Raw genomic sequence first — 26138 nt, forward strand, 5'->3', positions numbered from 1 at the left:
GTTCGGATGCCTCCTGGACGCCTCCCTGGGGAGGTGTTTCGGGCATGTCCCACTGGCGGGAGGCCCCGGGGACGACCCAGGACACGCTGGAGAGACTATGTCTCTCGGCTGGCCTGGGAACGCCTTGGGATCCCGCCGGAGGAGCTGGTTGAAGTGGCTGGGGAGAGGGAAGTCTGGGTTTCCCTCCTGAAGCTGCTGCCCCCGCGACCCGACCCCGGATAAGCAGAAGAAGATGGATGGATGGATGGATGGGCGCACAGACAAATTCTAGCAGCAAATCATGTGGACTTGTTAGAGGAGAGATTCAGGCATCTTGTCATTCCTCAGTCACAGCTCTGTTTTAAGCCAACTTGAAACTAGAGCAAGTATTAGTCAACCCAGTTTGGGGCAACTTGTCTCAGGCATTTTGGGGTTTGTTGTCATATATGCAAAGAATGGACCAATGAAAAATGCACCTCTGGCAACTCTTTTTCCTTATCCCAGAATTGTTCTTCCGATGATGAGTCTGAATAGTGAGGAATTTAGTTTGCTAGGTTTTGTTTCATTGTTTAAAAATGGATTTTCCAGTTGTTATAACATATGTCAGGACTGGTTTAAGTTTCATAATGAACCATTCATCCATTGCTTTATTTTTTTGAAATTCAGTTTAATCTCAAATTTCCAGTATAAGGGAAGTAAATCAGGCATTTGAGGCTGAGAGCCATGACCTAGGCTACAGCTGAGTTCTTGCTCCAGTCAATACTCATCTCCACTGTCTTACATACTCCATATACATATATATAAATATTTTTTTTCCTCCCTGAAAAATAATCAAGATGCCTACCTACTAACCTGATATACATTTGGAATCATATCTACCGAGGTCGTGAATATTTAAATATGAACAACATTCCATGGGGGCACCTTAGTGGCCCAAACTTGATCAAGCGTCTGGTCCCTATTTCCACATGGTTACCAGCATGGTATTTATTTAAATTTGATTTATCCAAGTAAACAATTGAGAACAGACAAAACATACACACAAACAAAACAATGTAATCACGTGACAATGGACTCTATGCACAAATAGCCGTGACGTATTTCCGGGAAAATTTATGAGCGCACCGGCCTTTCTGGTAGTGGCGATTGCCATTTGTTTTCCTTCAGAGAACCTCGCCAGTTGTCAGCGTTTTGGAGTATATTTTCGTCATTTTTTTTCTTATGCATGTGGTTGCCTTCATTTGTCAAGGCATCGAAGAAGAGGCGAGACAACAGTACATCGAGCAATCACTGCTGTGTGCGCAGAAAGACAGGTTTAACTCTGCCTTGTTTTCTCCCCTCTTATGCTAACGCTAACCACCGGAGACACTTTGTGTTAACATCGGCAGGGATAACTACTCGATCGCACAAGGCGCCGTTTGTTAACAGTAGAACCAGAGCTGTATTTTGGAAGTTAAACTTTGTTCATGTGCCTGTATGTATATTCCCATGCTGCCATTTTATTGTATTAAAAACATGAAAAATGTATGAGTCATTATTCTTTACCTCTGACAACGCTGTCAGATTTCCATAGTAAGCACGTTTCAGCATGTCGCCATGGGCTGACATGAAAAAAATAAACAGCAAGGAAAGGCATTACATCTGATCAAAATATTGACGATGTCAGTGAAGAGACGACAGGCTCCTGTCAAGGGAAAAAAGGAGACGTGCCGAAGAGGAGGCTACAGATCAGAGCGGGTTGGTTGGTTTATTGAACATATTAACACATTACAAAATATAAGTTGGAGTTAAAATAAAAATTTGAAGAAAGAAAATAATTCATTGTCATAAATTACATGTTCAAAAGGAGTAGGAAGAAGAACAATAATTGATCTAGTCCTACTCCCTATTCTATCATGTTAATGTACTAATAAACTCTTATCTAATAACGTATCTAAATAAAAAAAGAAAAATAAATAAATAGAAATAGAACAATACAAATCGTAGATGTCATGAACAGTTAGCCGGTAGGGTCCATCTGGCGTGTGATATTTTGTGGACCCGTAGAGGAGCTACAATACGTAATTTACATTAAAATTAATAAAAAAAAAAAAAAAAGCTTTCCTTGCTACTCAAACGGCTTGTAATTCCGTGTAGTAATCATTTTAAGCAATTGTGTCATTGCCAGAGCTTAAACCGTCAAAATTACGATTCTGGGAGACCTAATTAGTAGTTTTAAAATTCTGATAGACATAGTGTTATAGCAAGGAGCGGCCCCTGTTCTTTTTGAGTGGGCTAAGGATTTAGGATTGGAGTTTTCCATCACTTTAACAGTGCCTTCCGCTGAAGTCTCCCTGCACCGGAAGGGCGGGTGCGCTCGTTCGGCGAATGCGGAAGTGAATTGTACATACAGTCCATTAGGATAAAATCTTCAGCCAAAATACATCATAGCTCCCTTCATTCAACCTTTAACTATTAGAAATTAATCTTTGATTTGCTGGAATTTAGAGGCTTCCGGGGTTGGCGTAAGACTTTGATTTTGTAATCATGGGGAAGGCAGGAAGTGTTTGGTCGGTGCTGGATTTCACTTTGATTTATCTTTCTTTTCTCTTTATTTTTTTCTGACCTTTTCTCTGGTCTCCTGACCATTTAAACTTCACGACTCTGGCAAGATTCTGAAGTACCTGGGTAAGGCGAAGGGTAATGGGATATTTATAAGGCTTTAGGTGAATTAATGAGTATGAATTTATACGTATTTGCACGCACACGCACGCACGCACGCACGCACGCACGCAAACGCACACACGCAAACGCACGCACACACACACACAAAAAAAAAAAAAAAAAGCAATGATGATAAGACGTTGAATCGGTAAGACTACCGAATGAACTATTCTGAGCTCTTAAAAAAAAAAAAAAAAAAAAAGAAATTAATCTTTGACCAGTATGAGGGCATTGGGCTCAAAGATGTCAAGACCACAGCGTTATTGGTGGACTACTCCATTATTGTACGCACGCACCACCAGAGGCTTACACATACATACACCAATGATCTGCCATAAGTATAATGGCTCATATTCATCAGGCTAACTGTCTTGTTTCCTCATTTCACAGTACAAAGTATATGGTGCACAACCCTGATGTCATAGTCTCAACTATGGACATCAATGCAACTACTAGGCCGTGGGGTGAACCCCAAAAAAGTGCCTAGAAAATGAGTTTCGCTCCACTGTCTGGGCACTACTTGTTCAATGCATTTTTTGATAGATAATACCCTTCTGAACTTTGGGTTAAAAGTTCACCCAATGTTTTCCTGCCCCAATTTTGTCACAAGCCAGAAATGCATATATAGGTAAATAACAAAAAACGAAAATCTTGTGCTGCAGTTTTTGGTTGTAAAACGTCTTACATTAAATTTGGCAACAGAAAATCATTCCCAGATGTTATAAATACATGTACCTAACATCAGAAACAAGTATTGGTGGTTTGGTGCAATCATGTGAATTTAGATAATTAAATATATAAAATTTGTGCCAAAAAAAACAAAAAACGCTTCAACTAGAAGTGAAACCAGCACACGGATGTTACATTTAGCTATGTTTAGTATTCATACATGAAAACAATTCACAACCTATTACGTAATGAAAGGTACACAAGAAGCAGCATACATCGGCCAAAAATACTACCATGCACCACAAACCTGGAACAAGGCAAAATGGACTAGATGGAAATAGATGCATTCAGAGCCCAGATTATTATAACATATAGAATATTTATTAAAGTATCAGATTGTGTCATCACAGCATGTCATTTATACCCCCCGCCCCCCACCCAAAAAATATTAATAAAAAAATAAATAAATAAAATAAAAATCAAATGTGCATTCACAATAAAACCTTTGGAACTTCATTGGAACAGCTCTCTTTTTTTGTGGCAGACCAATTTAACAAAGGTCTGTGTTGTGGAAATATGGAATACAGACATTTTTATTTTTGCTTGAAAAGTGTTAAAATGGAGAGTTAACATCTTGATAAGAAACAAACAAAATGGCAGATTTTACATAGATTTTACAGCCCTGCACTGTAAAGTGTCCTCGTATGCCCTGTCATTTTCCAACCTGATGTTGTACCAGCCATGTGTTAGTGTCACTTTCTTGGCTTACATCAGTAGAATCAGTAGTTGATGTATCTGATGAGTGAGGTACCCTGTCTAAAAGTTTGTCAGTTGTTGATAATGTCTCTAAAAAAAACCATTTCAGAGTTGTTGCTGGAAAGGGGTGTGAAAAACCAGCTGGGGGAAATCACACCTCAATCTTCGTTTCAGTATATCCTGCCTGAAATAGAAAATTGAAGGGAAAGATGAGCACAAGATACACATATTCACATCAGACTAGGGCTGCTCTATTATGGAAAAAAATAATCATCACAATTATTTTGGTAATAATTGAAATCAAGATTATTCAAAACAATTATATTTTGTTCAAATCAAGAAAATGTTTAAACATTTGACAATAAGACAATTACAATCATATAATATATAATTATGTAAGTTGCTTTTGGATCCAACAAAATTCATAATATATTATTATTATTATTGTTGTTGTTGTTGTTGTTGTTATTATTATTATGTTAGCAAAAATTTGAAGTTGGGGTGCAGTGTGTGTGCAGTAAGCTAGTTTTGACACAGGTGTGTGGTAAAATAAGTCGTGTGGGCGTGCCACAACTCAAAATTAGTATTATTAGTGCTGCAGCTATCGAATATTTTGGTATTTGGATATCCTACTGAAAATTCTAGTGAATAATCGTATATTTGGATAGAAATACAAATATACCTATAGGCCTATATACTTTCTTGGTCAAAGAACAATTATAAATACAGAAGACAAAAAAACACATTTGCATGTAATAATTAACAACCAACTGGTTTTCATTTTTAGAGAATCAATTCTATTTATTTATTTATTTTTAACTTAAATTGAGCTTGTCAGCAAACTATTTTTCTCTGAAACAGTGAGATTTTAGACAAATCTCTCCCCATAGATTTCAGATAATGTGTTTCAATGTGAAGATTTATATGTTACCTGTAGTCTGAAACATCAAGATCCCCGTGTTTCTTAACACTGTTCACAAACCCCTTAGCTTGTCCATTCTCATCACATCTTTGTCAACTATAATCCATTGACGGATTACTTGTTCACAAAAAGAATTTGTAGCTCTCAGCATTGGGTTGTCTAAAACACACACACACACTCACTCACTTAATATGTGCAGTCATGCTTTCTAATTAATGCTGTCTCGAAATGTAAACAGAATACAAGTGACATATTGCTGACCAATGCTTTACTTTTGAAATGTGTAATTTTAGCAAAGTGACAATGAAATAGTGCAATGTAACAACTCACATTTGTTCGTCCCTGGTTGCTGTTTCTGTTGCTGTTGACTTTAAGAACCTTGTGTAATCTCTGAAACAAAACTGCACCTCCATTGTGACACAGTCTTTTGTCTTGAATATGCAGAAGAATGGAACAGTCTTTCTTCATCTCAGCGGCCTGCAGCAACCAACCCGCCTTTAGACAAAAAAGAATTACATTATAAGTGTTATTGTCACATCACCTCTTTACAGTATATGCACATCACAGATTTAAGTAAAGTAAAGTGTTTGTTGAGGTTGATGAGAGAGAGTTTGGGGAAAAGGGAGTGTGTAGCTGTGACTCTATTATGACTGATGGGCACAGGTAACTCGAGTTTGGTAACAACTGTTGGATTCACTCGATAAATCATTCAGCAGCTCGCCTTTTTAATAAACTATAGCCTTAAAACTTAACCTAGCAACAAATTATTTTCAGCCCTATACTAAATATCGGTCACATTAATAACAGAAATGGGCACGCGTGTGTGTAGCACATACCTGCTGACAATGTTTCTGCTTTGGCGAGATGATCCCTCTTCCGTGTGCCTTCCGATCCCAGACGAGTATACTTTGAAATGTATTTTTACAAATGATGCAGATGGCTGGAAGAACGGGGCCAGCTGAAGCGATGGGCAAACCTGAACGGGAACGAAGTTTTTTCACCACTTTCTTTCTAACTTTTTTTCTCCTTTCGCTCTTCTTCGCTCTCCGACGTTGTGGTCGCCATTTTTGATATGCGGTTGCTATGGTGAGGAGAGAGCAGCACCTACCTGATTGGCTCATGTGACCTAAATCACACCACTACCGACCTAATGGCACTACGCCCACACGAGAGATCACTGCGCCTCATCGCAAAATAGTGCCGGGGTTTCACCACCGAAAACACAAAATTGGCAGGTTTTCAGAGGGTGAACTCCACGGATTCTTACTTACTACTAATAAATCTATTTTATGAAGTAAAGATTATTTAGTGCCCCTGGTAGTGGAGCGAAACTGAACGAAAACGTGTGTGACCTGACGGCCTATACTACCTTCCGAATTTGTGAGAAAGGAAAGTGAAAGTAAACTGTTTTTGTGGCTCGGTGCCCAGTTTCATTTCTAAGGTAATAGTAACTCTGGGAGCTTAAAAGCAGCTCAAAAGGCAAACACAGCTCAGATAGGAGGACAGCTGAGCCGACTATTGAGGGTAAGAGCCATCCTTTTGTCTTTGCCTTCTTTTTAAATGAACGTTAATGACGACTACAGCAACATTATCTACTTCTGAACATTGAGTTGTAATTTATTTTTAATGACAGTTTTAGGTTACATTGTCTGAGATGTTTTGTGTTCAATCACAGCCAAGAAACTACTCTGTGGCATGTAACTTGGCAATGCTTAGTTATTTGCTAGTTAAAACTCATCTTAAAAACACATTTTATTCTTTTTGACACAGTTTATACATTTTATTTTTTTGATAGACAAACTATTCGAAAAAGATTATATACACACATACACACATACATATATATATATATATATATATATATATATATATATATATATATATATATATATATATATATATATATATATATACATACATACATACATACATACATACATAGGGCTGTACAGTATATAGCCTACTTTTTGGTTAAACAAGTATAAATACAGAAGACAAAAAACACATTTGCATGTAATTAACAACCAACTGCTTTTCATTTTTGGATAGCTAATCAACAAGCTTGTAAGCAAACTATTTTCCTCTGAAACAGTGAGATTTTAGACAAATCTCTTCCCATAGATTTTATTCAATGGAACTAAAGTGACATCAGACCCACAATAGCAATTTTTGTCAGCTAAATAAATAGCACATTTGAGTAACTCTGGTTTGTTAATAAGTGATCAGTAGGAACGGCAAATTAGTCAGGCTGTCAGCATCAAAGAGGATATGTTTTTACAAAAATTAAGTGTTCCCTCGCTATTACGCGGTTCACTTTTCATGGGTTTACTGTTTTGAAGATTTTTTTTTATTTTAACTGTATTGTCATCTTGCAAGACTATTGTTTTCTCCATGTTTGAAAATGCTATAAGTTGAGCTCAGTCTTGTTTTAACAATTTCGGATTTTTTGATCCTTTTAAGAAACTCAAGAAACAAAAACGTGAATGACTTAAGCATTTAAAGTATGAATGAGTAATTCAAGCAATAACATTTAAAACATCTGTACAGGATGAAGATGCAGGGAGGACTCGTGCTTTTCTGCACTGTTCTGGTTCTTTCCATAGTTCCCGTCTGCACCATTAAGAAGCTCAACTCCATTAACGAGCTGAAAAAAGTCGACTTTGGCCGAGCAGTGCCTAAACACAGCCTGCTGTTGCTCCACTGGTTTGCAAACACGATTGACATAGATAACAACGATGTCATATGGCTGACTTTTGACCCCAATCTTGGAACGTACGGTTCACATCACTACGGAAACTACGAGAGGGTGTTGAACCCTCTGCCTCGGGGAAATGGCCGATACCGCTACTACACCATTGGTAATCTCTTCCAAGGCCGATCCGATCTTCCCAATTATGTCCTCCACCCACCAAATGCAGAGTATAGGGGAAGAAACAGAGACCGGATAATTTTCCGGGTGAGGGAGCACAACACAGGCCGGCAAAATGGAGAGACAGTAGATGAAGTCTATATCACGCAGCATTATGAAAACTCAAATGAGGGGACACGTTATGATCCCGCCTATACATACCAGATCACAATTAACCTCCTACGGCAAATCAGAGCATTTTCAGTGGAAGACAACCAAGGCAACTCATTGGTGGAGCTCAGCGAAGATTTTGGAAGCAACATAAACAATTTACGGTTAAACTCCTTGAAAATATCATGGGGTGAACTTGCCTGCCTTGGACTGCTGTTGTACATAGTGTTGGAGGAAAAATACTACAAAAACAACAAACCTTGGCCGGCAGAAAAAAGAAATACACAGCCTCATTGTGTCATCAACCTACCAGACAACAGCGAAAACCACCATGATGCTCCACACAGCTGGCGAGAAAGACTTGTTCATCAGAACAGTATTCAACTGGAAGTGACGACAGGAACAAATGGAAAAGCTGTCATTCATTGGAAGGGTGTTCCCAAACACCACCTAAACGAACGGGTCATGGTGGTACTGTATAAGGACAATAATGCCCAGGAAGCAATGTTTTCTAAGGTGATTGCTAGCGGTTCTGGCCATGTCAACACCTCGGTATGCCTGAATGTTGGCCTACAAGCCCGACTCCACAAGACAAAGAAAAAGTACTGTTTCTGGACAGTACCGTCTGATGAGATCTGTAGAGGAGACGAGTGTAGAAATCCAGAAAAAGTTTGGATACATGGCTATGATGCAAGCCTACAACTATTTGTTAAAGACGGTAAGGCTTGTGCCCGCTTATTCGTGAACAAGTCATTTAGAAATTGGATGACAGAGTTTAAAAAGTCCTGGGTGGGTTTCTACGACAATCCAAATAAAGCCACTCGAGAATACAAATGGTGGCAGTGGCAGTGGGCCCCAAAATTTAAACCGGCATCCACTCCTCTTAACGACTACTATGATGTTTACGAGTACCACTCAGGTATGTCAATTGCACCAGGAGTCCAAGCACGATTCATTCTGAGAAATGACATTGTGATGGCTCAAACAAGCTGGAGGTAATTCCAAATATTTGATGCAAGTCAAAGAAAATGGCTGTAAATTACAGTACACGTCAATAAGATGAAGTACTTGGACGTTCATATCTGTATCAATACATAGCTTAGACAATTGATGTAATTAAAACAAAAAAAAAATCTACGGTATTCTACTGTCTTGGGGACCCATGGATAACAGCTCAAGAGGGGAAAAAAAAAAAAGTCTAAGACTTTACTGAGCTATCAAGACAATTTTGAGCAAGCGTGTGACTTCCACACTTATCTTTTCGGATACGTATTTTCAGTCGTTTTGTCTATTTGTAAATAAAATGTAATTGTAAATTTTACAAATAAAAATGTTGAACTATTTACTTGTGAGTTTGAACTGAACACAGGAGAATGGTGCCCACACCACTAAAAGTGAATATAAATGAACAGTCTACGAAAATCGGAATTTGATATAAAGTGATGTCTTAATTTATTAGTTCCATGACCATGCATTCAACTTGTAAAACTGCCTTGTATATCAAATTAACTTTCTGCCTCAAAATGAATGGAAATGCGACAAAAAATAAATAAATAAATAAATAAGATTAAGCACTTTCAATTTGTGTAATAGCCGTTGTTGGCCGTCCATCGGCTTGTGATAACAGCTAGCTATGCACAATAATCGACAATTATCGACCAATTTGATGTCAAACATAAAACAGACAAAGAAATCCACCGATAATTATCGGCAATTATCAACCAATTTGACATCATACAGATAAACCAGATAATAAAGAAATCCGCCGATAATAGTAATAGACTTGCCACGTCGGTCTCTCTGTTGTGGTTGTGGCTCAAGTTGTGACCAATATTTTGGCTCTTTAAACAATACATTTAAAATCAACTGGATTAGGTCTTTTCTGAATAATCCTGATTCAATTTGGAACTGTATTTCAAACTATGTTTTTTCCTAAATTGGTGGATTAAGATTTCTGTTGTCATGTAATTATAAAACTGAAAGGATCCCCATCCACTTATCGAACTTCCATAAGCAGGCATTGCTTACTTGGTCACTCATTTACAAGCATAACTTTTCACCACACCACTACACTATTTGGAATAACCGAGACATTTGTTACAAGAACAAGTAAAAAAAAAATTAAGACCTGGTTTGAGAATATTATTATCTGGGTGAGTCAATTATTCAACAGCAGGGGAATGTTTTTTACTTACGAGGAATTTCTTGGACACTTTGGGATGCCTGTGATGCCTAAACAATTTGCTGTCATTTTTGATGCTATTCCTTCTGGTGTTTTGATGCTGTATAGGAGTCACACTGGTGTTGCAACTGACACTCCAATCGCTGATATTACTGAATCACCAATTGGTAGATTATATTTTAATCCTTCTAGTCATAAAAATAATTGCAAAGTTCATGCTCTTTTCCAATCTGATATTGTGTCTGTGTCACCTGTAATATCGTACTGGAACTCTCGTGTAAAGAATTTATATTGGAAAAAAATTTGGACCCTGCCTCAGAAATTCTTGGTCAACAAAGTGAAGGAATTGTCTTTCAAAATGATTCATCGTTGTTATCCTGTGAAATCATTTTTTGTTCAATTTGTTTATGATATGGATCTGAACTGCTCCTTCTGTGACTCCCAGTCAGACTCTTGTGCACCTATTCTGGAAATGTACTTATGCTTGCAAGCTTTGTCAAGACATTTGCAAATTTATTTTGGACACTATCTATTGTAATTTTGTGCTTTCTTTGTCGAATGTTTTTTGTGGGGTTTTCAACTATGACAGTTCGTTTGAAAAAGAATATTATTTGATTAATCTGTTAATTTATCTTGCTAAGTTTTATATTCATAAATGTAAATGTGCAAAATCGAAACCTATTTTTTTTCTGTTTATGAAAGAGATTGATGTATATTTTCAGTCCATTTCTACTTCCAAAAATAAAAAGGCTGTCAAGACTTTGATTTTGTGTTCTCATTTTGGTATTTTTAATATTTCTTAGTTTAAGACCCCTGGCAACTTTTATTTTGTTATTGTTTTTTTCTTTTTTTCCCCCCCTTTCTCTTTACTGTTTGTGTGATGATTTTTTTGCGTTGTATTTGACATGTTTGGCTTTTGATTACAATTTTGTCAATAAAAAAAAAAAAAATCAAGTTGTGACCAACTCCTCAACCCCTCCCCTCTCCTATGGTAGTGTCACATACTTGTGACATCATTATGCACGCAACCTTGTGTTCATAGAAGATGCATCATAGCGAAATGGAAGTCACCATGTGTGGGTTTTCTTGACAGTGTCTCCCCAAAATGTTACCTTCACAGTTTTTTGTTGCATTTTTTAAACATGACTGTTTTGTTTTTGGCAAACTCAAAATGAGTTACTGGTTGTCTTTGAAGCAGAGATATAAAAAAAATTCAACTTCATGGTGCTTTATACAATGTTTCAATGTATTTATAAACTGTATTTTGCAAACTATCGGCTTACTTATCGGTTATGGACATCGACACTTTCTAAATTATTGGTGTATCGTATCGGTTGAAAATAGCAATATCATGCATCCCATGTGGGAACAACAGCTGTTGCTGCTCAAACGAGACATTACAATCCTGCTGCCTTCTAATATAGAGTGGGAGGATGACTTAGATCAGGGGTGTCCAAACTTTTTCATTTGAGGGCCACATACAGAAAATCAGAAGGACGCAAGGGCCACATAATGTTATGAAGAGAAATTGTGTTCAGTCCTAAAAATTGTACAAATAATTTATTTGTGCTTTTGCATATTTAGAAAAATGCTAACTTATATAGACCATTTTATTTGTAATATGGCAGTAGGGTTATTATAGTTTTGGAATTTTTCATTTTAGTTAGTTTTAATTAGTTTTCAGGGTTGTTCTGTTTTTATTAGTTTTAGTTCTTGAATAAATGGTTAGTTTTAGTTTAATTTTCGTTCGTATCAGTATTAGTATTAGTTTTTTTATGTGTAGTACTTGTGCATAATATTTAAAAAAACACCATGGGAGCAATGTCATTTGAAGGTGCCTTTCTATTGGCTGTTGCTAGATGACGTCACTTCCGTGTGACATACTTTCAAACGTCATTATTCCGGTTGATATCAAAATAAATCTGTAAATCTAAAAATCACACCAAAGACTAAAACGAAGGACATATTTGCTATAATTATAGTTTTAGTTTTGTAAACATAAAATGTAATTTTAGTTAGTTTTCGTTTTTCAAAAAGGATTTTCGTTTTTATTTGATTTCATTAATGAAATTGTTTTTTGAATTTTAGTTTTAGTGATTTTGTTAGTTTTAGTTAACTAAAATAATCTTTAATAGCACTTGTGTTTTTCAACACCCTCCACTTTGATTTTTTTTTTTTATTTTATTTGAACTGAGTCAAATGTCATTTTTAGCATATGTCGCGGGCCACTAAAAAATGGACGGCGGGCCGCAAATGGTCCCCGGGCCGTAATTTGGACACCTCTACCCTAGATAATCTGTTGCTTCAGACAGTGAACAATCTTAAAAGCTCTGAGGTGTACCAGTACACACACAGTCGGTCACGTTTTGTTAAAAGAGGTTGAACACAGCCTTATCTGAACAAAAGACTCCTGCAGGAAGGAAAATAAAGACATTTTCAGTTCCTTATTTTATTACAAGGAAAATTGTGTTTTCAATAGTAATATTTTGGTATGTTCCAAATACAAAAGTAATAAATCTAAAAGTTGCCATTCATATACTGTATAAATGCATATGTACTCTTGAATGCAGCTCTAAAAAGATTGAGCAATTAAAACCACAAGCAACTAATGGCAAGCAACTTCCGCCATCTGACAGGATGTTGTACCCACAAATGTTTCTGTATATGCACTAAATTTTTTATGAAGTGTGCAAGTTACACATACAACACGCACCCTCACTTTGGAGAGTGTCTTGTAAACTTTTCTTTGTGCAGATTTATTTATTTATGACATCACAACATTTAAAAATTATATATATCTATATCTATAGCTATCTATCTATCTATCTATCTATCTATATCGATCTATATCTCTATCCATCCATCCATCCATCCCACACACACACACACACACCCCTACACACACGCCCCCCCACCCACCCCACCGCCACCCCCCACCCCCCCCCCCCACCCCCACCCCCCACACACACACACACACAAATTCAGATCTTCATCAGTTATTCCTAAAAATGAAATCGAATATGTATGAGTAACATGTTGAACAGATACTTGTTATTATTATTTGGTACACGAGGATATTGCTTTGGTGTACTAATGCAATGTATTTTGAGCTAATTCATACTTAAATAATTATGTGACTTACCCTGAGTTATTTCAATGTTGTCTGTGGATGTCCTCGTTTTTGATAGTTTGTCACTTCTTTTAACTTTTTTGAAGTTGATGTCTGTCACTATTGCGGCAACTTTTTTTTTCTGGAAATGTCATTCCAAGCACATGTTTGTGAGATACATGGGGGGGGGGGGGCTACCGTCAACGCCGTGCTCGCGACACGGCGCGCGCGCGCGCACAACGAGTGACAACATGCAACAGTGGAGACAGTTAGCAGAAGCCGGTGCCGTACATCTCGGTATTTCCCATGGCTATCGAGTCCTCTCGGTGCACTCGGCGTTGGTACTGCGCGCGAGCCAAAAAGAATAACTCCCGTGACGATCCAATGCATGGATTCAAACGACACAGGTATGTCCCACAGCCAACACACCAGCTAAGCTAAAAGCACACTGCAAGTATCTCATTTCTCAGTTTGTGGCTCCCTGTCAATGTCTACAACTAGCATGAGCAGCAGATAGGAGAACTGAGACGTGCCCGAGATTACGTCATCAAACTCAAAATGAAGGACAGCCCAAAAAACAAAATATAAACAGTAGTGATTCTGTGGTCATCATCGTGTCTCAGATTAAAAAAAAAATTAAAAAAAAGATGTCATACATTAACCAAAAATGAATGTGATGGCAAAAGAAAAACAAAAATTGTTAAAAACAAAAATTGTTGATTAAAAAGGGAAATGAACTTTTGGAAATATTTTTGCATATATTAAGTTGTTAAAATGTGTGATAGATTTATTGTTCCATAAGGTGGCTTCATATTTCTTTTGGCTGGACGGTAGGTTTATTTCATGTCTTAAATTTATGTTTCTGAAATACTTCACAATGTGCACATATTCTGTTTAAATGTGTTGGTGTCTGTCTAAAGGTTAAATATTTATATTTAACATTAAATTATCAACCTTTTGTTTTCCTGATCCTTATTTTGAAGAGAAAAAAAATATATAATAATAATAATAATTATAACTGTCAATAACTACTAATAAATATTTAAACTGATAAATTTTGCAGTCATATCGTCCAGCACTTTGTTGCGGTATATTTAAACAATTGATTCAAAATATAAAAATATAGAAGACATATTTGTTGTTGTTCTTTTTTAACACATTTGTATAAACTGTAAAAATTTGTGGTGTTTTAAGATTGTTTACAAGCAACAAATGTCACTATAAGTTTTGAATATTGGAATGAATCGTATCGAATGGAAAATTGTATCGTTCCCAAACTTAATCGAACCGTTCTGTTCTGAAAGATAATCGTTTTTCAATAGAATCGCAAGCTGTGTATCGAGATACATATCGAATCGGCCTCATTTCAGAGATTCCCACCCCTAGTTTTCAGCATGCACGAGTCGACTCAAGTGTACACACTCGAATAGCGGAACAAACAAACAGAGGAATTAAGGGGATTTTTATTTTCAACTTGAATAGATTTTTCTTTTTTGTTTTATAAAAAGTATTTACGTTACAAGAAGTCAAGAGAGACTGCCTAATTAGTTTTTCATAAAAAAACAACTTTATTTTCATGTTAAAAATGCACTTTCAATAAAGTATTTGGAACTCCGTTTCTACCGCATTATTTTTATGTTGAGATGGTGTTATCGGCAGCTGCTGAAAGTAACTAAAAAAGTAACTTTTAATCTAACTTGGTTACTTTTAAAATCAAGTAATCAGTAACGCAATTTAGTTACTTTTAAAACCAAGTAATCAGTAAATTAACTAAGTTACTTTTTCAAGGTAACTGTGGCAACACTGGTTGTAACTTGTTCACATACGCAGGGATAAATCGATCGCACAAGGGTTGTTAACAGTAGAACCAGAGCTGTATTTTGAAGTTAAACGTTCATGTGTGTTGTGGTCCTTTATCTTGTGTTGGCTCTTATAGCAGGGGTTAACAGCTCTTTGCGTAGAGTGCTGTATAAAAAGAGGCAGATGGCAACTTGGCTTCGGTGATGTTTTTACTGAACTGTTTGCTCTCAACCTACATGTCAACAACATACCATAGCGCCGCCTAGTGGTCATTAGAAACAATACACCACAATGTGTTCTTACTCTGTTTACAAAATTACGGTATCTGTTTCTCCCTTTCTGGCGTTTTTACTTTTCATGTTCCTGTATATTATTCCCATGCTGCCATTTTATTGTATTAAAAAACATGAAAATATTTGAGTCATTATTTTTGCACCGCTTACAACGCTGTCGGATTTCCATATCAAGCATGTTAAAGCACGTCACCATGGGCTGACATGAAAAAAATAAACAGCAGAGGCATTACATCTGCTTCAAAATATTGACGTCAGAGAAGAGACGTGGTCAAACTAGAGAAGAGGAGAATGCGGAAGTGATTTGTGCATATAGTCCATACCATATATAAACAATTTATGCAATTATATAAAGAGAAAGCTACAATTGGGTTAGAAGGTGCACACGGTTTGTTATAATTTTGCTTATTGAATGTGTGATGACCCCACACTGTCATAATGCCAGTGCCACTAACTACACCTGTCTCCCATTCTTTCAATCTTAAGTGCCAGTGATTAGCTGACGTGGAGCACCTGGGCCCATTGCTTCACCTGGGCTATATTATGCTGGCCTCGGATATGTGTCGACGCTCTCGTCACTCCCTGCAGCCGACGCCAGAGCCACACGCCATTTATTTACTTTCTGTTCTACATCATTCAACACGCACCACACTATGTTCACACACTTACATCATGCACACTACTGATATTACAGACAAGACACACGCCATTGTTTATTATTTTTTGATTTTGTATTCTTATTTGTAATAAATTAGTTTGATTAATTTGCAAAAGCGGTTTCCCGTGTCTTTTTGTCATGGCTTTTGAGCCGGGTCATGACAAATGTTTAAGCCAAGGAGACGATTGTAAATATATGTGTATGCATGTGTGTGATGTCACGCCAGTTTATGCTATTTCAAGTCAAGTCAAGTCATCTCCAGATAGTAGGCCTATGCTAACTAGTTCACACTAAAAATCACACCGAGGGACAATTCACTCTTCAATTAACCTATCATGCAAGTTTTTTACAACGTGGGAGGAAACCGGAGTACACGGAGAAAACCCATGCAGGCAAGGAGATAACATAGGGGTTTTTCCACCGCCGGAACTTTTGGTGAACTTTTCAGTTTACCTTGGTAAAATTCAGTTTGGGCATTTTTCCACCAACAACAATTACCAGGGTAATTAAATTCCCCAGGGGGCATCCAAGTACTATCTCAGCAGCAGCTTCTTGCTGAGCCAGGCAGGAACTTTGAGGGGGCGGGCTGCAAAGACCATGGCTGATTGATCAAATTTGGGGGTGTTGTTTTTACATCGGCTGGACTCAATCAAACTCCTTTAAATTCATTACCAAGAACTCGAAGACGCTGCGGAAACACAATTCTAAATTCCCTTCTGACCTTTTACAACCAAGAACTCAAAGTTCCTGGTCTTGTTGGTGGAAAAGCAGCTCATGCAAACTTCACCCAGGAAGGCCGGAGCCTGGAATCGAACTCACAACCTCTGCACCGAGAGGCGGACATGCTAACCAGTTATTCACCATGCCGCCCGGCGCCCACACAGATAGCCACCATCAAATGGAGAAAAGATGGTACAACGAAGAACTGGATGTCCCTCCAAAATCAACGAAAAGACAAGAAGGCAGCAGTTATGCTACGATTTGGTGATCACCAAATCCGAAAAGGCGAACTGGAACGCTTCATTCGCGAGCGTTCACCGGAGCGGAGGAGGCGTGCCCCTTGGTGAACAAGGAAGTGGAGCACTTTAGCGAGTCAACAAAAAGTGAGCACCGCCAACTACTTTCACTTCTTCCCTGGGACTATTTTCTCCTTTTTTGAGGTACATGATAGCACTTTCGCTTTTTTTAGTGGCAATCGGGCGGCCGGCATTTGAGCTAAAAATAGCTTTGGCGTTAATAATAAGCACTGCTGCTAACTCGGTACAGTTCAAAAGCAAGTAAACAGACTTACCAGCAGTTTCTTGATCATCATTCTGTCACGGCTGGCCGTGTTGTTGCGCTCGGGGTGACAATAGAAAGGACGCTGTGTGTGACGTGGCCCGTACTCGAAGCCGATTGGCTACCGTGAGGCGAAACGAGAAAAAAGTTCAATTTTTTTAACTTCGACGAATATGCGAATGTGCGGATTTTCGCTGCTGCGTACCGCGTCCCAACGCGCGAAACGCGTCTCAACGCGCGAAACGCGTCCTCCGCGCCGCCCCACGCACTTTCGTTCCGTTGTGCGCGAACTCCATTGACTACAATGCAAACGCGCCGCCGAATCGCCGTCCCTCGCTTTTGGTGAGAACGCAGCATTAGGGAGGCTGCCAAGAGACTGACAGAAAGGAGCTTCAAGAATTCCTGGGATGTACTGGCTTTTTTTTCCACATGTGACAACAATCTCAACAATTCAGCCAAATCGGCCAGTTATAAGGAGTGCACAGCCCATTATCTTAGTTTATTTTTTACTTCCTTTTTACAAACTATTTCTCCCCAACCTCCTCATTGGGTTGTGCAGGTTATTGGACACAATGTTAGAAAAGAAAACGCTTTGAAATGATTTATATTGATATATTTTTTTTTTTTTTTACATGACAAAAATTGCATTTGAAAAAGGGGTGCTTAGACTTTATATCCACTAGGGGTGTGAATTGCCTAGTACCTGACGATTCGATCCGTATCACGATTCATAGGTCGCGATTCGATTCGATACCGATAAATCCCAATATGAATTTACAAATCGATTGTTGCGATTTTTTTACTCAAATTTAGAAAATACCATTCAGTAAACTTGTACATGTACAATGTAAGATTTGTATGAAAATTTATCATTTATTAATCTGAAACTTCAGTTTTATAACTGTGAGCCACTGTATTTAACAAACAGGTTGTAACCTTTTTCATGTTAGAACAGCATTGAAATAAAATATTAAGGCTTAATGTTCCATTAATATAACATTCTTCCATGCTTAAGGTGTGAAAGTTAGACGTTTTGTTGAATATTTTTCCATCAAAAATGGATGTTAAAAAAATCGATTCAACTGCCTATTGAATCGATTCAAGAATCGCGTGCTGTAGTATCGCGATATATTGCCGAATCGATTTTTTTTAACACCCCTAATATCCACTGTAGGCCATCATGTTTTAACATCTTTAAATACAATCTTATAAGACAAATCAGAACCACACAAGACAAGGTGCAAACAAAATAGTGGACCAACATGTACAAAATCAGTAAATTAGATCACTTCCTTTTGAAGCAATGTAGGGAAAACAATGCATGCAGCTGCTAATAATTTACCACAAAAGACCAGGCAGCACTGGTCATTAGTGTCTTGTATTTCATTGAAATCTCTACGATTATACAAAATATACAATTTGAACATGATCCATCTAAAACTTCACAATATGAATGAAAAACGTACATTATGTCAGTGAGAATCAATCTTTCATGCTCTGTCAGGGAGGGTGTACACTGTACAAAAAAACTATTACCGTGTTTGTGTGATCTTTGATACTCTAAATTTCAGTGCATTTGTATTGTTCAGGAGCACCTAATGAGTTGGCCGGTGAATGCATGGCACATTGGCGACAGTTGAAAAGGTGGACGCACTAAAGCATTTCTTTTCAAAGCAATTCCAACTTGGACAATAGTCGACACAAAATAGCAGACATTTCCTTTCATAAATGCTAAAGAGTAACTTAAGTGAGTCATGTGTACTTGTTATTGTGTGGTGTGGATGTTATTTTTTGTCAAAGTGACTGGTCTGGAGGTTTGACTGGGCTCCATTTGATTTTCTACTCACACATGCTTTCTCCTGTGCTTTTCTAAGTTTATTTTCCTATTCCCTTTTATGACTAACTGCTTTTTTTCCCTGCACATGCAATACCAAGCAGGAAGCAATACGAGCTGGAATCTACAATATCTTATTTTCCCTCTGATTTCACCCACACGGACATGATGTTCCACATATTTAGCGAGTCTATTTATTGGCCAGGCCATCTCTGTTTTGTATGTGCTTAATAGAGGATCAGAAACACTGCATATGAGTGTAAACCAGAGGCGTTAAGAATGTTTTATGGCTTCCAGATTTGGAATGCATCACCTCCTGGCTGCCTGTGCCTGATTGCAACACAACAAGTGAGCTACAGCTGCACAAAGATGAGTCAGTCAAATGGAGAAAGTCAAGTGAAACGGCACAAATAGAAGTAAAATCTCTTTTGTTTAACCCAAACATGGTGCATACATTAGACTGCAATGCGCGACACCCCAGCCAAAGAATTAAGAGGAATTAGGTGTGAAGGAGAAATACATGCTGGCAAGCTGAGACACCAGCATAAACTAGCACACTTTGTCCAGATGGTGGTGCTAAAAGACAGGTGGTCACCACAATAGCTATTTTTAACTACAGTACAAGGGGTGTGGATTGTAGACTAGTGGTACTCAAACTTTTGACACCTCAAACATGCTCTCCAGCAACAATTAAACTATAGTAGTGTTGTATAGGCCCAAGTGTTTATTAAAAATGATCATTTTCAATGTAATATCAATGTAACAATTCGTTTTTGTAAGACACTGTCTTGAATATTAGCACTGTGCTTACAGAAAAAGAAAAACTACTTACCGTAAATTGAATTAAAATGTATTTCTGAAAAATTAAATACAAATGTATCATACTTGAAAGTTAAAGACAACTTAACTGTACTTAAATGCACTGGACTGCTTTAAAAAACAAACAAACTGAAAGTCACTAACATTCACAGTTTGAACATTTGATTCAGAGATTCTGCCACATACACTAGAATGAAGCCACATATCACTCGTGATATTAGTACTACAGATTGAGAATTTCGCTTTACACTATAAAACCAGAATTAACCACTTTACAGGTTTACATCAATCCTATAAGAGAATAACAATGAAAAAGTAAGAGTTTAAACTGCAATCACTTCAATTCATGTAAATTAACACAGATATACCTACAAATCCTTATTGTCAATCCTCACCTCCTCCACTCATTCTAAAAGTGCAGGGATCTTTGGCTTGTATATTTATCTTCTTAATTCTTGTGGAATAAGACCTGCGATTGTCGTCATAACCCGTGACCGACATTTGAGCTCATTTGAGGCCTCCTTTCTTTAATCGGCACATAAAATAATAAAAAAATAAAAAATAATAAAAATTCTCCATCAATACAAAATGAAAAGTGTGACACTACATTGCTTAGTTAAATGAAGAATAAATTAATAGAATCTCCAATTTTGAGTAAATCCATGCTCCAATTGTTCCCACCAAACCAGTTTGTTGGCTTGATTAACTGACCAACGCTTGGTGTTCTAAGGCCTTTGATCTGGATATTCTGTATCTAGATTTCTTTTGGCATTTGAGCCTGTCTGTATGAGGTGTTTGATAAGGAGCACTAAATGAAGCACTCTCCCTCTCTGGTGACCTGAAAACTCATGGTTTTGGAGACGTGACGATTCCGAATTTCCGCCTGACGCCAATGTTAAAATATTGTCTATACCAGGGGTGTCAAACTCATATTAGCTCAGGGGCCGCATGGAAGAAAATATATTACCAAGTGGGCCACATCGGTAAAATAACGGTATATAACTTATATACGATTACCGTCATTTATACGCAGATTTTCGTGGACCAGCCCTAAATTACAGAACTCAAGTGTAATTATGTTGTTCCGAAGAATAACACAAATGCTAATGGGACGCGGCAACACTTTCCCGGTATACGTTCCGGACGTGTTAAATCGACCTGTTTTGCATATATATTGTATGCATTCCCAGAATGCATTGCCTGGCGTATTTAATGACGTTATAAGGACGCTAATCCTTGTCATATCGATTTGTGTTAACAGTAATTGAATTTGTGTCGTATTTAACACATTTATGTTGGTCTATGATTTAAAATAATAATAATAACAATTAAACAAACCATAACTTTAAGTTGTGTGAAAAAAATTACATCCAGGACAATTCCCCGTACGTTGCATTGCTCGTCTGAGAACTGCTTGTGAAATTACAAATTTTATATATTTTGATTGTGGCCGGCTGATTAATTAGTCCGACATTACAATGTTATTTATTTATTTATTTTTTTAACTTTACAAAATCATCTCGCGGGCCGGATTAAACCCCTTTGCGGGCCTGATCCGGCCCGCGGGCCTTATGTTTGACACCCCTGGTCTATACAGTTAATAATGGTCAAACTATAATTGCCACTTTTGATGCTGAAACAAATTATTCTAAATAGAAATCATCTCAATGTTAGACTTCAAAGGTTCTCATGTATTGGGGAACATAAAAGTGCTTCTTATTTACTCACGGTCTGTTGGTCGAGCTTCTGTGACACTGGGCGGCACCCAGTCCACCCTGCTGTCAGCCAGGCAGGACAAAGGTGCACTGGGTGCAGGAGATGGTAGGTGGTGGTTGTTCTCCACTGCTGTGCCTGGCACCAAACCATCTGGTTGTCTGAAGCTCGGAATCTCAGGCCTCCGGGCCACCTCCACCGGGCTGATTGTGGGTGACGGATGCTCTGCTCTTCTCTGAGGCGGCTCAGGGATCCGAGAGACGGGCATGGATGAGAGCTGGGCGTCCATCCTCCTGGGAGGTGCGGGTGGCTCGTTCGGCCGTGCCATGCTAAGTTCTGCCCGCCTGCTTGCAGAGCTGGAGATGGGATTGGGGGAGCCGTCAGGTGGGGTGCTCCGACTGCCCAGGCTCACCTCAGGTCGCTTGAGGCCAAAACGAGTGATGCCGGCACTTGGCGAGTTATCAATCTGCTTGGAGGAGACCTCAATGGAGATTTCCGTGCGGCGAGAAGAAGCCGCGTCTGGGTTGCGACCCCCTGATAAATCAATGCGCCTCATGCCGGTTTTTGGGGATCGGGGATTAGAAGAGTCGGAGGGAGACGATTTGGCGGAGTAGTCAGAGTTGCGAGAGCTCAGGTCATAACTCCTCTGGCTGGATGTTGAGGAGACTGACGAGCGGAGGGGGTTGGTGGTCCGACGGGACAGAGGCGAGGGGTGTGTGGATGAATCCGAGTCCTCCACTTCAAATGACCGTTTCAGAGCTGGAAAACAAAATATTTCTGGTTAGGCAGGAAACAAAAGACTAACATTGGCCTTATTCAGCCTGAACCCATCCTACCAGAAGTATGCAAAAAAAAAAAAAAAAAAAAAAAAAAAAAAAAACTAAACGAAGCAAACCAAACACGACCTAAAAATAATAAGTTAGGAAGGGCCGGAAACGCTTGTATTTAGGCCTTCCAACAAAAAGGGGGGATAATCCTTCAGTTTGTGGTGCCATTTTTTGAATAAGCACACATTCCTTTTTTCATTCTATCCAAAAGAACAGAAGATACTTATGCAACTATAAACCATCACAACCACAAACGAGAGGAACAAGAGGCTATAAACATTTTAAGCGTGTGTGTGAAAAATGTACATTTACACTATTAGCACCTCCACATTTATCAACGCATGCTTTTTTCTCTTTACCACTACGGCAGTTCTCTGGTTCACCTAACGTACACAATATTTTGCACGAGTTAACATATTCGCTAACCTCACCTGATTTGACACGCTTCATATAGCTCGATAGCATTGCGCTGGTAAGATTGAACACTCCTTGAAACACTCGTTCACACTCGAAAAAAAAAAAAAAGAAGAAACTAACGAACAAATCTAGGTGTCAACCTGCCGGTTCGAACTCTTGCTTATAAAAAAAAAAACGAAGGCGTATTTTTTTTCAGGGCGCATTTACGTCGATTCGATATCTTCCACTCGAGGTGGGCAACCGGCCGGACATCAACAACACCTGTTAGGCTGTAGCCTGTTAACCATTTGGCGCATGCGCAGACATCACCTCGCGTGATTGAAATTGTTTATCTTAATAAAGTTATGACGTTCAAACTTTGGAAAAAGCTACTCGTGTCAACTTTGTTCACGTATTTGTATTAGTAGCACACACACTGATCTATAAAACTAAAATGAATAATGTACGGTGGCTGAGTGATTTGTATGTCTCACACTGTTCAAATTTTATTTCATTAGCCCTTACAACAGCTAGGGCTCACGCGCACTTCTGTCTTACTGTAGGATCTTCAGATGGAACCTGCCAGTTAACTGGCATACATTCATAACGTGTTCATTTTTCATTGTTCTTTTTTTGTTTTTATTTATTTATTTTTTTAATTATATGTTATTAGATACTCAGAATTTATTAGTACATTAGCATGATAAAATTAATAAGGAATAGGACTAAGTTACTGTACTTCTTCCTACTCCTTTTGAACATGTAAATTATGACATTATTGATGAATTATTGCCAATCTTCAAAATTTTTATTTGAACTTCAACTTATATCTTATATTTTGCAAAGTGTTTGTATTTTTATATGTTCAATAAATCAACCAACCAACCAACAACAACTTTCTGGCCTGTTGTCTCTTCTGCCATGTCTCCTCTTCGCTGACAGGATCCGACGAACTCTGCCTCATCAATATTTTGAAGCAGATGTAACGCCTCCACTCTTTATTTTTTTTTATAGGCCAGCACATGGTGACATTTCTCTTAAAGCGTTGCTGAAAAGTGGTTGCTATGGAAATCCGACAGCGGCATCAGCGGTGCAAAATTAATGATTCATAAATATTTTCATCTTTTTTAATACAATAAAATGACAGGACAGGAATAATATACATACAGGCACACCTGTTTACACAGGTAAACAGAGTAACAAGTTACACATCAAAGCTTGAGACGATTCAAAATACAGCTCTGGTTCTACTGTTAACAAACGGCGCTCATGTGTGGTCGAAGGATGGATAAAATAAGCAGGAAGAAAATGCAGAGAACACAGTTTGGTGCTGTCTCGAACTGCGAACGTTAACAACCCACTGTCAGCATAGGAGAAAAAACAAGGCAGAGTTAGAATCTGTCTTTCTGGGCACACAACAGTGATCGCTCAATGTACTGTCGTCTCTCCTCTTCTTCGATGCCTTTAAAAATGCACGCAACCTCACTCATAAAAAACAATGACACAAATATACTCCAAATGCTGACAACTGGATGAGGTTCTCTGAAGGAAAACAAACGGTGATGGCCATTACCGGAAAAGGCGGTGCCTTGTGAGATTTTCACGGAAATACGTCACAGCTCTTTGTGCATAGAGTCCGTAGTCATTTTACTAGTGCACAGAATTGTCTATGATAATTTCTCAAACAAATTGCCATAAATAATGCAGTGTGTTTCTACACCACTGGAAACTGCTGAAGCCACAATAACAAACCTACTGTGCATTTAATATATCTGTAGCAGCGTCACTATTTTCTGCTAAGCACAACAACAAACCCACTTAGTTTTCAAGAAAGCTCTCTGTAACCACTGTTTGCTTCATATCAGTGAGGGTGACACCTGGCTCGCCTCTTCTACGGCCCAACACAGCCGCTACAGGCCCTGCAGCAATAAATTTCATTCTGCCTTAAATAAATACCCAGCCTACGCAGGCATCTGGCCCTCTGATAGGCTAGGCACCAGCATGGGAGAAGATGCTCTTGCTGGAATCCTTACTATTTTCACAGCGCTTCTGTGGCTGTGATGTGGCGAGTGAGTCAGCAGAGAAGCAGCTGGCTCAGTATTCACTTGGTGCAATGTGAATTAATGCTGTGTGTGAATCAGCAGCATTATCTGTGTCCAAAAGTTGTTGGTAAAATGCTCATTATATTGGCTCAGTACTTTGTTTCACATGAATCACTAATTATAATTTCCTTTGTCTTATTGCTGTCAAAGCAGATTTAGCATAACATTTTGTTATGCTGGACTCCCATCACTGTGATTTTGTTTGAGAGTACACATAGGGGCCTATTCACTAAAGGTTTGCACCGCGCTAACCGGCAAAAATGGAGCAATCTGCAAGCGCCTAATTCACTAAACACGCGCAGATGGGGAAATCCGTCACTAAGTCCTCTGCTGAACAGATTACGTCACAGTGCGCCAGTGTTATTTGCGCGTATGTAAATGAGGTAATTTGCATACATTTGACGCAAAACATGCCCACCCCAATGCAAATGAGACTCATTGATATGCAGCGTCTAATTCACTAACGCAAATAGCCACACTGCGTTTGCGTGATGCAAATAACGTTTTTGGAAAGCATGTATTAACCTGATGCACCTCGATCTCCGGCAGTGCATGCCATTTGCCGCACAACATGCGCGGCTGATCATGCAGAGAGGAGAGAAAGAGAGAAGGGGAAATATTTCCGTGTTAGTTTAGGACACATAGCGTAACCCGGGATGATCGGCAATGGCGGGGAGGCATTTTACGATCATTCTTACGTGCCAGATGAATACTGTAGGCCCACGCCAACCTCTGAAAATATATTTTTAAAACACGATCGCACCAATAATTTGTACTTTATGAATGAATGACGTCGTTGTCGTCCTCTCTGCTTAATGGCGCTATAAATGCTGACTCTCGGTCCAACCTCGCTTCCTGATAATGTCATCTTTCTCGCAACTGTTACTACAACAACCATGTTGTTGGCGCAAATCCATTGCCATGTGTGGTAAATCAGGTGCAAATTTGCTCCAAGCTGTCAGTTTTGTGGGCGTGTTTGCGCCGGTATACGATTAGAGCAATATCCTTAGTGAATAGGTGGGTAACTGGGCGCAGACTGCGGGTGCACTTGTGGTGCAATATTTCGCAATATTACCGTA

General features: G+C 38.6%; 2 protein-coding genes across 5 annotated transcripts in view; one reads left to right on the forward strand and one right to left on the reverse strand.

The window, feature by feature from the left end:
• Positions 1 to 26138, reverse strand: part of LOC144033519 (septin-9-like) — a 95456-nt gene that overhangs the window by 41978 nt on the left and 27340 nt on the right. For 2 of the 4 annotated variants that reach the window (XM_077541711.1, XM_077541698.1), the window contains exon 2: positions 21750 to 22493. In XM_077541711.1, the coding sequence (XP_077397837.1) occupies positions 21750 to 22493 (744 nt within the window). Of the gene's footprint in view, positions 1 to 13372; positions 13511 to 21749; positions 22494 to 22992; positions 23256 to 26138 lie in introns of those variants that run through there. The other 2 variants (XM_077541706.1, XM_077541732.1) reach the window with 2 other exon arrangements.
• Positions 6051 to 11184, forward strand: LOC144033555 (uncharacterized). Its single transcript, XM_077541743.1, has 2 exons — positions 6051 to 6553; positions 7577 to 11184. The coding sequence occupies exon 2, from the start codon at positions 7578 to 7580 to the stop codon at positions 9045 to 9047; it is 1470 nt and encodes a 489-aa protein (XP_077397869.1). The 5' UTR covers positions 6051 to 6553; position 7577; the 3' UTR covers positions 9048 to 11184.

Source organism: Festucalex cinctus, chromosome 1, assembly GCF_051991245.1.
Source record: "Festucalex cinctus isolate MCC-2025b chromosome 1, RoL_Fcin_1.0, whole genome shotgun sequence".
NCBI lineage: Eukaryota > Metazoa > Chordata > Actinopteri > Syngnathiformes > Syngnathidae > Festucalex > Festucalex cinctus.

Excerpts from the sequence above, each read along its gene's own strand:
- LOC144033555 (XM_077541743.1), top strand. The coding sequence starts at position 7,578 with ATGAAGATGCAGGGAGGACTCGTGCTTTTCTGCACTGTTCTGGTTCTT.